General features: G+C 40.0%; 1 protein-coding gene across 1 annotated transcript in view; it reads right to left on the bottom strand.

Moving 5' to 3' along the window:
• The window catches only part of LOC142501952 (alpha-2-macroglobulin-like protein 1), an 81,253-nt gene that overhangs the window by 531 nt on the left and 66,920 nt on the right, over positions 1-13,802 (bottom strand). Inside the window, exons 22-36 of the mRNA XM_075612583.1 lie at positions 13,532-13,658; positions 10,545-10,666; positions 10,253-10,304; positions 9,777-9,860; positions 8,757-8,933; positions 8,122-8,203; positions 7,384-7,540; positions 7,038-7,112; positions 6,571-6,733; positions 4,900-5,114; positions 3,591-3,806; positions 2,223-2,332; positions 1,626-1,716; positions 1,453-1,521; positions 382-484 (exon numbers count right to left, since the gene is read on the bottom strand). Of these exons, the coding sequence (XP_075468698.1) occupies positions 382-484; positions 1,453-1,521; positions 1,626-1,716; positions 2,223-2,332; positions 3,591-3,806; positions 4,900-5,114; positions 6,571-6,733; positions 7,038-7,112; positions 7,384-7,540; positions 8,122-8,203; positions 8,757-8,933; positions 9,777-9,860; positions 10,253-10,304; positions 10,545-10,666; positions 13,532-13,658 (1,843 nt within the window). The remainder of the gene's footprint in view (positions 1-381; positions 485-1,452; positions 1,522-1,625; positions 1,717-2,222; positions 2,333-3,590; positions 3,807-4,899; positions 5,115-6,570; positions 6,734-7,037; positions 7,113-7,383; positions 7,541-8,121; positions 8,204-8,756; positions 8,934-9,776; positions 9,861-10,252; positions 10,305-10,544; positions 10,667-13,531; positions 13,659-13,802) is intronic.

Raw genomic sequence — 13,802 nt, 5'->3', positions numbered from 1 at the left:
AGAGGCAGCAGCAGAGCAGGAGGCATACTCTGTTCAGGTTCAAACAGAGCCAGCAGCACAGCAGGGGTTATACGGGGGCATAGTCACAGGATATAGTCACACACAGAGGCAGCAGGAGTCATACTGGGTAAAATGACTGCTTGGGTCACAAGGAGAGCAAGAGACAGAGTGAGAGTGACAGGAGGTAAAGTGATTGTACCCAAGGTCATACAGAGGCAGAGCGGTAAGAATACAGGAGGGAAAGTGATTCTTATGGCAGTAACAGAGAGCCGGAGGCCAAGCAGGGGTCAGACAGGCTAATATGACCATACTGGGTCACACAGCAAGTCTGAAGCAGAGCTGAGGAAGGTAATGAAGTGCGATGCTAAGGAGATAGGTTACCTGGCATGTAGTAGTCAAAGATTGTCACAATTGCAGGTTTTAGGTTCATCACTTGGACTTGCTGCTCGGCCCGAAGCACCAGGGTCTGTATTTGAGCAGTCACCTGAGAGGGAATGGAGGAAAAAGGGGTAATCCAACTCATAGTCCATCTCAGAGCACACATACTGACCTCAAATCTTCCATCACAGGAATTTGAGTGTGAGGGATGTAGGATTTGTATTCAATACCCGGAAGTCTCCAATTTATACCTATAACTCCTCTTATTGCTCCCTATAACTTCTCAATTTACTACCTATAACTCCTCTTATTGCTCCCTATAACTTCTCAATTTACTACCTATAACTACTGGTATTGCTCCCTATAACTTCTCAATTTACACTGGCGACACACTTTATTCGAGCTTGGCTAGTCCCACGAATTCGGGTATACCCGGGTGTATTGAGGTTTGTGACTGTTTTCTGCCCGAGTGCATTGAGGTATTTTCTAAGCTGGGATTGAAGCATTTTATTCCCGCTGGCTGCAATACTGCACAGTATATATATATATACTGCATTACAATTCATGAATTTATGCCATATGGCAGACACACGAAGCATTAGCCTATTAAATCCTAATCATTATCATTTAACAGATCAGCCGCCCATCAGCCAGGCATGAACCCAGGCTGGGAAGGCAAACACAACGGGGCTTGTCAGAGGTGAGGAGCGGCGCATTCCAGGTTTCTGCCAGGTACATACTGGGTATTTGCTCGAATAAAGTGTGTCGGTGCAGTACTACCTATAACTACTGGTATTGCTCCATATGACTTCTTATAACTCCTCTTACTGCTTCATATAACCTCTACTTATAACCCTGATTGCTTCATATAACTGCTCCTTACAATTTATAACTCCTATTGTTCTATATATCCTCTCTATAATTCCCCCTATTGCTCCATATATCCTCTCTATAACTCTTCCTATTGCCCCATATAACCACACCCTATAATTCCTCCTATTGCCCCATATAATTGCTCCGTAAACTGCAACTCCTATCATCATTGTTTGACACACTGACACTTGGAGCTCTTACCTTTTCTAAGTAGATTGTCACAATGTCCTCTTTAGTCTCCACCCTTCTCACCAGTGGGTTCTTCTTCAACTGAGGAATACAAGATGAGGTTACCTACCGGCTCCTGTGTGATGCCTGAAGCTCTGATTATAGAGGAGCTTCCCTATCACAGTGACATCATGACCTGGTCTCACCTGGTCTATGGACTCTTTTTGGAGAACATATCCAGACATCATCTTGACCTCCACCAGGGCCATGTTAGAGGAGGAACGCTCCCCGCTGTACCTGCAGTGACATCAAGGGAATACTGACACATCTCCACTATCTATCTATAACTCTCCTTCACTATCGCTTCCTATCTCTTCCGTTCACACTTTCTCTTCCTCTTTTTTCTTGAATCAGTTTTTTTTGCCAATTCATTTTGGATTACCCATATTTCCTAATAGGATGCTTTGTATTTCTCTGCACAAAATAAACAAAGACGTTGCATTGCTAAGCTTGCGACAATAGCTTCTGAAGCCAGCGAGAAGCGCTTAATTCACAATCTTTTATAAATTAAATTGATCATCTGGAGATTAATCTTGTGTTTGGAAATAGGACTGCATGATACACGCATCTCTACATACGAGCTCAAAATTTCCCACTATCTTTCTATAGTGAAATACTTCTCGTTATCATTGGTAATTACATGGATAATTTTAGACAAATGAATAATTCAACCACATTTTTGGGACTGCGAGAGAATGATTCACAAATCACTAACAATCAGTTTGGTGTTTCTTGACTCTTACCAGAATTCAACTACAATCTGCAATAAGGTGCTCTGTATGCACTCAGCCACAACAGTCAGGTTAAAGGCCGCATCTCGTTCTGGAGGTAGAGTGTGATATCGCTCAGTTATCTGCAGGGAATTAATAGAGAGATGTGTACATACCGAATTGAGAGATGATAGACATAAATAATGGATGGATAGATACATAGAACATGGATAGAGATAATAGAAAGGTGAATAGATAGATAATTTGATGGATATATAGATGACAGATGGATAGATAATAGGTCAATACATAGATAATAGATGAAGATATAGATACTAGATGGATAGATAGATAATAGATGATAGACACATAATAGATGATAGATAGATAATAGATGATAGACAGATAATAGATGATAGACAGATAATAGATGATAGACAGATAATAGATGATAGACAGATAATAGATGATAGACAGATAATAGATGATAGACAGATAATAGATAATAGATGGATATATAAATGACAGATGGATAGATAATAGGTCTATACATAGATAATAGATGAAGATATAGATACTAGATGGATAGATAGATAATAGATGATAGACAGATAATAGATGGATATATAAATGACAGATGGATAGATAATAGATAGATATCTGTAACCATGTAATGTTTGCCATCTTAACTCTATGCCCAGGACAGGTAACTCTCAATGTATTACTTCCTGGTAAAACATTTTATAAATAAATACTAAATATAGATGACAGATAGATAATAGGTGGCTATATAAATAATATATGGATAGATTGATAGCTAATAGGTGGATAGATAGAGTGATAGATAATAGAAAAAAGATGATCCGGAGAGCACTGCAAATTGAGAGAACTGGAGGCAGGATCGTATAAAATAAAATTTATTGAGGCATACTGCCCTAAGAAGAAAAATACAAAAGGCACCTTTAACGCGTTTCCCGCCGTCACTGGCGCTTTATCAAAGATAGATGGATGATAGATAATAGATAATAGTTGGATATATTATAGATAGTATATTGATTTATAGAACGATCGATATATTGATAGATACTAGATGGCTAGATAGATGATTGATAGATGAATGGATGATAGACAAATAACAGAAGTAGATGAGAGAGAGAGAGAGAGAGAGAGAGAGAGAGAGAGAGAGAGAGAGGCATTAAAAGAGTATGTGAAAAATAATCATAGTGCTGCCCCTTAGTCTGGTATTTCTGCCACTTCTGCAGCTGGGACACACTGATAAAGGAAACATTAAGATAATAAGCGAGGATCAGAGCGATCAGAGGTTTAACAAACCTACATTATACCAATAAAAAGAGGGAGAGATGTGACAGAAAGAGACAGTCAGAGTGAGTCACGCCTCACCTGTATATAAGCAGTGCCGTTCCCTGTGGCTGTCACTGTGTATTCCCCAGGAATGTCTGGCAGTGACGCTCTCTGCAGGAGGAGGCGGTTACCATTATGTACGTGGAATTGCTTCTGAAACCCCTTTTCTTGTGTGACCATTACTGTCACACTCCCAGCGTTGGAGAAAGTCAACGATGCAAACTTAGTCAGGGCTTGGAGGGCAACAACGGTGTCCTGGGAGTTATACCAGAAGGAAGACATTATACAGAGTTAGTGTGCTCCGCTCAGGGCTCTCTCCTTCCAGCTCCACATGTCTCCACTTTTTGGTATGATTAGCTGTACAACTGTACATGTGTGTTCCTAATCATGTATTTATGCTATCATTGTGGGGGTCAAAGTGTTATTAAAAAAAAGCTGTCGTACTGTGTCTGATTGCAGAAGAGCCTACTCTAGATAAACAAGAGGCCAACGATCTTTGAACCACATTATCAAAGGCTCAAGCTATGTGATAATTATAGTGCACTAACACAGAGTATAAAAATAAGGACTATACACACTTACAAAACATCTTATAAAGAGCCACTAAATATACTTTCATTTTAATCTAAAATAACAAATAAGTGACACAAAATCCATGTGGCAATCCCTCTCTGCCACCATCAATTATCTAAAGAACACGTAGGGACAGCGCAGAAAAATCCAATAAAGACAGAAGCCATTAGTATATGCGAAAATCTATTTGTATTGGATATATATATATATATATATATATATTGACCAATCAACTGACAGTTGAAAAATAAATAATTCTCATATAATACATGAACATGTACAAAAACTAAAAATAGAAATATACAAAGACAATTAGATTTTGGGCTAAAAATGGCCCTTTATCGAGAGTTTATTTTGCCATGGTGTTAGCTTGGTACTGTATATTTTGATATTTGTAATCTAATTGTCTTTGTATATTTCTATTTGTAATGTTTTGCACATCTTCGTTTATTAGGATACATTTTTTTTATCAACTGTCAGATGATTGGTCAATATAGATGTCCAATACAAATAGAATTGTGCATATTATAACGTATGTCTTTATTGGATTTGTGCAATAAAAGAGAGATCTCCACCTGCCAGAGGGGGCATTTAGTTACATGTGGCATTGCAGTACAATGCACCTCCATCTAGCAGCATAAACACCCTTTCCTTTCCACTGGTTATCATTCTTTTGCATTTTATATGACCTGTAAGGTTATAAGGTGTTGCTCTGTGGATATGGTTGACACTATATAAATATATACTGTAACACGTATGGTAATAACTGAATTACCTGCGTGGAGCAGAAACCTCCATTCGCATTCTGCTGCTTTGATAACCAGCGTACAATTGGCATCATATCTCCAAGGTCCTTGCTGAGTACTTGTCTCGCTGAGGCCATGCTCAGAAGTACATATGATGTCAACTCTACGTCCACAGACTTGGGCTTGGACCAGAAAGTCCCTTCAGCTGCTGGCTCGAACTTCTGGGTCCAGTGCTTTACCCCATCTTCAAAAGAAGTTGTGCAATGATGTGCCTTTGCTCAGTCTGTTAAATAAATCCTGCATTTGCTACTCACTCTGCGTGATTCACTTTATTCCCAAGAATAAGTACCCTGATCCTAACCCTGCCTTACTGTATTGTCAATGTTCCAAACTGGCAAACGGGTTCATTTGATAATAAGTAGTTTATTGCAAAGCATGATCATACTCATTCAAAAGTCTATAAGACTCTCTGCCAGGGAGTGTCCAAGCAGACTCTTTTATACATTTCTGGTTCCTTTGTTCAAAATGTGTTACTAGGCAGATTATACTAACCACTCCTTAATTCTTAAACCAATCATTTTACAGCTCATTAGACCTGTTAGAACTGGCTTAAATCTCTGAAAACAAGAAAAGGTGACCTCGTGAGAGGAATCAGTGGAGCACTGCAAGCAGGGTAGGGCGCGGGTAGAATGCAGATAGAAACGGCTCACTAGGAATATGGGCGTTACTTCAGGCACAGTCGTAAATCTACTTAGAAGCGAAACCCCCATCTACACCAGACACACATTCCTACACACAAAATGGATACTAAGGACATAACAGATTTTACAAAATGGAAACTGAACATCGCTTTCAATCCTTCTCCAGAGACCCCCCCCCCCCCAGTCCATTTCAGTAATATATCAACATTATCTTCATTTCAGCAATATTACTTCATCAGTATCTTCTCAGCACAAATTGGAAGTTCTTGGAACCAGAGTTTGCTCCTTTTACTAAATAAGTAGCGGGTCTCTTCCATTATATCTCTGACAGAGACTGAGCAAGGAACTAAACAGTACCTGGCAGGTAAGGTCAGGAGGATAAAATAAACAGTTATGGACAATGTATCAAGCAGGTAGTTACCAAACAGTATTACTATGTACCCTGATACAATATTATCCCCTTCTCTGGGTCAAATGTAATGCATGTTCTGTTATGGTAAGTTTGGTGGCAATTCACACTAGTACTGGAGATGAAACTGAACACAAAGGGACTCAATGTGATGATAAAGTAACACTTACGCCGTGGAGCAGTTTTGGAGCAGTGCAGATTGATAGATAAGCTTCATAAAGATAGGAGAGGAACAGAAAAGCAGAAAAGCAGAGGGAGGGAGAGAGGAACAAAGAAGTGGAGGAGCAGCAAGGAATAAAAAAGGGAACGGGGGGAAATAGATTAAATACAAGTACAGAAAGAGAGGGAAATGTGCATGTGTCAAACCTTCACAGAATCTCTGTGACACTACTTGTTCCTTCCAATGTTTATTTAACAGCTCTAAGGATACACTGTGTCTTATTGGACAAAGCTTATAGCTCCTACAATATTATTGGACAGCCCGTAGGAAACCCTATTGTAAATGGACAGTCCTTAAGACATTCTATTCTGTTTAGACAGAGATGATGGCATGTCCAGTCTGATCGGGTAGCCCAAAGAACACCTTGTACCTGATTTGACAGCTTGCTGTTCTAGTTTCAGGAGAAGCTCAGATCTCGGGTGCGTAAAGTCAGCCAGAGTGAATGCGTAAGCAAGAATGGCCAGCTTGTAGGTGCTGGCTTTTTCCAGGGATGCATTTTTGAGACACTGCAGACCTCTCTCCACCATGGTCTCCTGTATTCAACACACAGCTTATAGATCAACAACAGGAGAAGGGGCCTCATCCTTTATAAAGCCCATGTCATGCAGAGGAGACAAGGGGATTAGGATGTGCTCAATGGATTAAGTGTTACTGGAACATTAGATAGAAAGAGGCACTTTGGGAATGTAAAATATTGTTTTAGGATTGGTGTACATTTAACAGGTATTCCTCCTGTTATAAGGGGTAAATTGGGAATGGAATATGTTATTATAAAAGAGGTGATCCAGCAATGTTGGAGGGGGAATGTTCTTTTAAGAGATAATTTTTCATACTTACATTGGGCATCATGCTAATTTCCATTAGAGCAGCCACGATATATGCTGTGAGCGAAACCTCATCATCCACCCCGCCCTGGGACAGAACAATTACCAGTTATTGAGTAGTACATTACAATGATATCACCTTACAGGTAACTATGGATTAAATCACAATTACATCCATATATTTCAGGGTTGCTGGATCTTATGGTATGAAGACAGAATCCCCATATACTGATTTGCCACCTATTGTGTATATTCATTGCTACCTATGGTGGAATACGTAACAGTGAATCCCCCTAAGATCTCTGGATCTGAGCAATCCTTACTATGGACAGCAGGGAGGCGCTGTCCGACAGACCTACCTTCATGTTATTGTTTAAAAGACGACCACTGGTCTGGAAACAGCCATTGGGCTTCTGCTGTTTCTCCAACCACTTGATCCCATCTCTTATGTTCTGCTCGTCTATGAAGATGAAAGGTCTGGCCTGACCAAAGCATTTAATGACAAAGGCTGTGAGCCTGGAGGGAGAGGAAGTGAAAAAGAAAGGGTGGAGGAAGAGGGGAGAGAAAGTGAAGAAGGGAAAGAGGGAGGGGTGAGTTGGAATGGGAGAGAGACAGAAATGAGGGGGGGAAATGAATATAGAGCGGGAGAGAGAAAATGGAGAGAGTTAACAGAGTGGGGAGGGGATAAAGAGGGGATGAGGAGGAGGGAGAGAGGTTACATAAGTGAGGAGTTGAAGAGGAGACATGATATAGAGGGGGACATGAAAAGAGAGTAAGGGGAATGGAAAAAGCATGACAAAAGGCAGGGTAGAAAGAGTTGGAGTGAAAGAGAAATATCAGAAGAGAAAGGAATATGGAAGAAAATGGGGGGAAGAGGTGAAGGAAAGGAAGGGAAGGGAAAGGATGAGAGGCATTTAGGAAGCAGTTGATTTGTGCATACTTTAAAGTTTCTACTACTATGAATCATTGCTGTTGTTCCAAAAATGCTACCATTACCTGTCCAATACTCAGAGCCCAGGAGGGCCCACAAAACGCCTGTGCTGAGCTCTCAGAAAAAGAGTCTGTAGTTTTCTAGACCATACGATGGCCATACTCACCAAGTGCTTCCTTCCTTGTCATGCTCTCCAAACGCACTGTAACACCCGGCAGCGTGTTTGTACTGCAGCTCCCGCTGGTATCCTGAGGAGAACAGAGAGCCAGTAACCCTGCAAAGCTTCCCTTATTCTGCACGGCCAAGAAACACGTGGGGCCAGGAAACCACTTAACCTCTCTCTCAATCTGTTAGACCAGGAACCCTTAACCTCACCCTCAGTCTGTGGGGCCAGGAAACCTCTTGGGATCACCTTTTTTTATAATAGCATATCTATCCCCAATGTACCCCTTCTAACAGGAGGAATACCTCTTATATGAACACCCATCCTAAAATAACACTTTGCATCCCTAATGTGCCTCTTTCTATCTAATGTTCTAGTAACCCTAAATCCAGTGAATGCATCCGTATCCCCCTCTCTCGCTTTGTGCGGTCAGGAAAACACTTAACTTCTCCATGTATGTGAGGTCAGGAACCCTTAAACTCTCCCTCAGTCTGGGGGCCAGGATCCATTTAACCGGTTCCCCACTCTGTGGGCCCGGGAACCCTTAACCCCTCCCTCAGTCTAGGGACCAGGAACCTCTTATACAAACACACAAACACACACAAGTACACACATGCACAGGTACACATCAGACTGACCTCCTGTTAGGAATGCGTGCCCCTTCTGTTTAAACTGGGGGGTGAGCTGATTTGACATCTCCAGATACTGCAGGATGAAGATATTGGGGGCAAAGCGTACCATGTTCTGCTCCCCACAGCCAGATGACATGACCAGCAGACTCTCCACGTTATTTAGTGCTGATGCCATTATGTCCCCTAGTGTGGAAATAAGACTCACACTTATGGGAAATGGCAGTGCCCACAGCTCCAAGCAATGCCTTATTAAATGTTATACACAAGTGGTTACATATATACAGTATGTATATTTATTTACACTGTAAGAGTGATGACACATTCCTTTCTGATAAATAATTTTATCTGTGTATAATTATCGGACGGTTAATAGCAAGAACTAACTGAACCTACAAGGATATCAGAAACATACTCAGAAAAAAAGTCTTCTTGTTTAAGTGAGAGTATACAATGAGTTGGCACAAGCTACACCACTCGCGATTTGTCTGAGATCAGCGTGGACTCAAAACCGCATATCTCCTAATCCTGCCTGCCCACGTCACTGCACTCCTTAGCAACTTCCCGATATCCACTGTTTAGACATGGTTATGAATGGAAGATAATCCTATGACTACAAATAAAACCATGTGATAATGTTTGAAGTTACAATTTACTACCGATGGAGACTGGGATGTCAGGTACCAGAGATATCGTTGAAAGGTTGGACCTTTTCTTTTTTAGAAAGGAAATGTATACAGGGATATACCAAATAACTTATACATAGGAAGGATGGTGATCCATTGAGAAATCTGATTGCCCTTACTGGACTCAGAAAGGAATATTTTTTCCCCCTTATGATACAGAATTGACTAATGTTTCACTGTAGTTTTTTTGTTTGCTTTCCTCTGGATCAATATAAATACAAATATAGAATGAGTATATCAGCCAATTATATTTAACATAAGTTGAACTCAATGGGTGTGTCTTTTTTCAACGCTAGTGTAATGATGTAAGTTAGACGGACGGCCCATGTCCTTCCCTTCTTACCAAAGACACTGAATGATGCTCTCTCTGATCCTTTGACCCATGTCTGAGGGAGTTCAAGGCTCACATGTTCTGATATAGTGTTCCCTGGAAGATAAATACATCTCCTTAAACTCAACACCCCCAATATAAGAAGATCTCCTAAATCTTAACACCTCTTAAAACTCAGATCCCTCTACGTACAACACGTTAAAAAGTCCTCTACAATGCAACATCCCATTATCTCAAAAATCCCTCTGCTCTTCGTACACCATCATCTCCTCATCGACCATTTGTCCTCTCTTATGGAAGGCTCCCTCAAAAACCTCAACCCCCTATTATACCATATTCTAATACTCTAAGCACCCCTCTAACAACATCACCAACTCACAGTCCTAATGTGCCCTGTTTAAAAGCAAATCCCTATTATAAGAAGACCTCCCACAGTTTACTGTTCTCCTTTTCAGAACACCCTATTTATAAGGTCAGCTCTCTACTACCTTCACATAACAGCAGGGAGTTATGAGTCTGCTCCACTAGGACCCCCTCAGGCTGCAAAAAAAGAAAGCAGGAAACAAGATTAGATCCATCTCCTTTTAATCCCCTCAATTCCAGAGGGTCGAAAAACTACAGAGCTGAGTGAGAGATAATACAACTCAGTCTAAGGACTGCATGCCCCCCACTGGGAGATACCATGCCAGTGTCAGTGTGACCTCCCACTCAGTGAATGTGTTGGGAGCGGTGGGTATGTCCTAGATTACTCCGTGTTCCAGGTTAATAGACAGTCCTCACCTCCACCAGTAAAGGTTTGGTCATCGAGTCTCTATGCCCTCTTACAGGTACCACTGTCACCTGCCCTCCACAGAGCTCTTTGCTGCTCACAGCCTCGGATGTGACCGTGATGTTTATCTTTCCTGGCATTGAACACAGGGAAACGTTCAGTCTTCATTAATTAAAATATCAACCGCTTTCCTGATGTAAGACCGGCAACACATTGCTGCATATTATTATATCACTCTGCGTGTTATTATATCACTCTGCGTGTTATTATATCACTCTGCATGTTAATATATCACTCTGCGTGTTATTATATCACTCTGCGTGTTATTATATCACTCTGCATGTTATTATATCACTCTGCGTGTTATTATATCACTCTGCGTGTTATTATATCACTCTGCATGTTAATATATCACTCTGCGTGTTATTATATCTCTCTGCGTGTTATTATATCACTCTGCGTGTTATTATATCACTCTGCGTGTTATTATATCACTCTGCGTGTTATTATATCACTCTGCGTGTTATTATATCACTCTGCGTGTTATTATATCACTCTGCATGTTATTATATCACTCTGCTTGTTATTATATCGCTCTGCGTGTTATTATATCGCTCTGCATGTTATTATATCTCTCTGCGTGTTATTATATCACTCTGCGTGTTATTATATCGCTCTGCATGTTATTATATCGCTCTGCGTGTTATTATATCACTCTGCATGTTATTATATCCCTGTGTGTTATTATATCCCTGTGTGTTATTATATCCCTGTGTGTTATTATATCCCTGTGTGTTATTATATCGCTCTGCATGTTATTATATCGCTCTGCATGTTATTATATCACTCTGCATGTTATTATATCGCCCTGTGTGTTATTATATCCCTGTGTGTTATTATATCGCTCTGCATGTTATTATATCGCTCTGCATGTTATTATATCGCTCTGCGTGTTATTATATCACTCTGCGTGTTATTATATCACTCTGCGTGTTATTATATCTCTCTGCATGTTATTATATCGCTCTGCATCATATTATATCGCTCTGCATGTTATTATATCGCTCTGCGTGTTATTATATCGCGCTGCGTGTTATTATATCACTCTGCGTGTTATTATATCACTCTGCGTGTTATTATATCACTCTGCGTGTTATTATATCTCTCTGCATGTTATTATATCGCTCTGCATCATATTATATCGCTCTGCATGTTATTATATCACTCTGCATGTTATTATATTGCTCTGCGTGTTATTATATCACTCTGCGTGTTATTATATCACTCTGCGTGTTATTATATCTCTCTGCATGTTATTATATCGCTCTGCATCATATTATATCGCTCTGCATCATATTATATCGCTCTGCATGTTATTATATCGCTCTGCATGTTATTATATCGCGCTGCGTGTTATTATATCGCTCTGCATGTTATTATATCCCTGTGTGTTATTATATCACTCTGCATGTTATTATATCGCTCTGCGTGTTATTATATCACTCTGCGTGTTATTATATCACTCTGCATGTTATTATATCGCTCTGCGTGTTATTATATCACTCTGCGTGTTATTATATCACTCTGCATGTTATTATATCGCTCTGCGTGTTATTATATCACTCTGCGTGTTATTATATCACTCTGCATGTTATTATATCTCTCTGCATGTTATTATATCGCTCTGCATCATATTATATCGCTCTGCATCATATTATATCGCTCTGCATGTTATTATATCGCGCTGCATGTTATTATATCGCTCTGCATGTTATTATATCCCTGCGTGTTATTATATCTCTCTGCATGTTATTATATCGCTCTGCATCATATTATATCGCTCTGCATGTTATTATATCGCTCTGCATGTTATTATATCGCGCTGCGTGTTATTATATCGCTCTGCATGTTATTATATCTCTCTGCGTGTTATTATATCTCTCTGCATGTTATTATATCACTCTGCATGTTATTATATCTCTCTGCGTGTTATTATATCTCTCTGCATGTTATTATATCACTCTGCGTGTTATTATATCGCGCTGCGTGTTATTATATCACTCTGCATGTTATTATATCGCTCTGCTTGTAATTATATCACTCTGCGTGTAATTATATCACTCTGCGTGTTATTATATCACCCTGCGTGTTATTATATCACTCTGCGTGTTATTATATCGCACTGCGTGTTATTATATCACTCTGCGTGTTTTTATATCACTCTGCTTGTAATTATATCACTCTGCGTGTAATTATATCACTCTGCGTGTTATTATATCACTCTGCGTGTTATTATATCACTCTGCGTGTTATTATATCGCGCTGCGTGTTATTATATCGCACTGCGTGTTATTATATCACTCTGCGTGTTTTTATATCACCCTGCGTGTTATTATATCACTCTGCGTGTTATTATATCGCACTGCGTGTTATTATATCACTCTGCGTGTTTTTATATCACTCTGCTTGTAATTATATCACTCTGCGTGTAATTATATCACTCTGCGTGTTATGATATCACTCTGCGTGTTATTATATCACTCTGCGTGTTATTATATCGCGCTGCGTGTTATTATATCACTCTGCTTGTAATTATATCACTCTGCGTGTAATTATATCACTCTGCGTGTTATTATATCACTCTGCATGTTATTATATCACTCTGCGTGTTATTATATCGCACTGCGTGTTATTATATCACTCTGCGTGTAATTATATCACTCTGCGTGTAATTATATCACTGCGTGTTATTATATCACTCTGCGTGTTATTATATCACTCTGCGTGTTATTATATCACTCTGCGTGTTATTATATCACTCTGCGTGTTATTATATCGCACTGCGTGTTTTTAGATAGCCTGCATGTTATTATATGGTCTGGGTGTTATTATATCACTCTGCGTGTTATTATATCGCACTGCGTGTTATTAGATAGCCTGCATGTTATTATATGGTCTGGGTGTTATTATATGGCTCTGCTGCCTGTTCTTACAGTACCTATCGTGTTAGGTGTTAGCTCCCAGGTGGCCGTTCTCTTCTCCCCTGTGCAGAGACAGAAGCTGTAGTCACAACTCGAGATGTTCTTCACACTGAAATCCTCTGAAGGGGAGAGAATGACCTCAATCTGACAGAGAGAGAAAGAGACACCCAATGAGTGAAAGAGACGGAGGATGAGAAATAATAAGAGAGATAGACAGAAGTGGGAAGGGTAGAGAGGAACAGAGAGAAAATTGGAGAGAAACATAAAAAGAGAGAGCATTAAAGAATA

This window comes from Ascaphus truei, chromosome 8, assembly GCF_040206685.1.
Source record: "Ascaphus truei isolate aAscTru1 chromosome 8, aAscTru1.hap1, whole genome shotgun sequence".
In the NCBI taxonomy this organism is placed as follows: Eukaryota; Metazoa; Chordata; class Amphibia; order Anura; family Ascaphidae; genus Ascaphus; species Ascaphus truei.
This window is presented reverse-complemented; position numbering and strand designations above follow the sequence as displayed.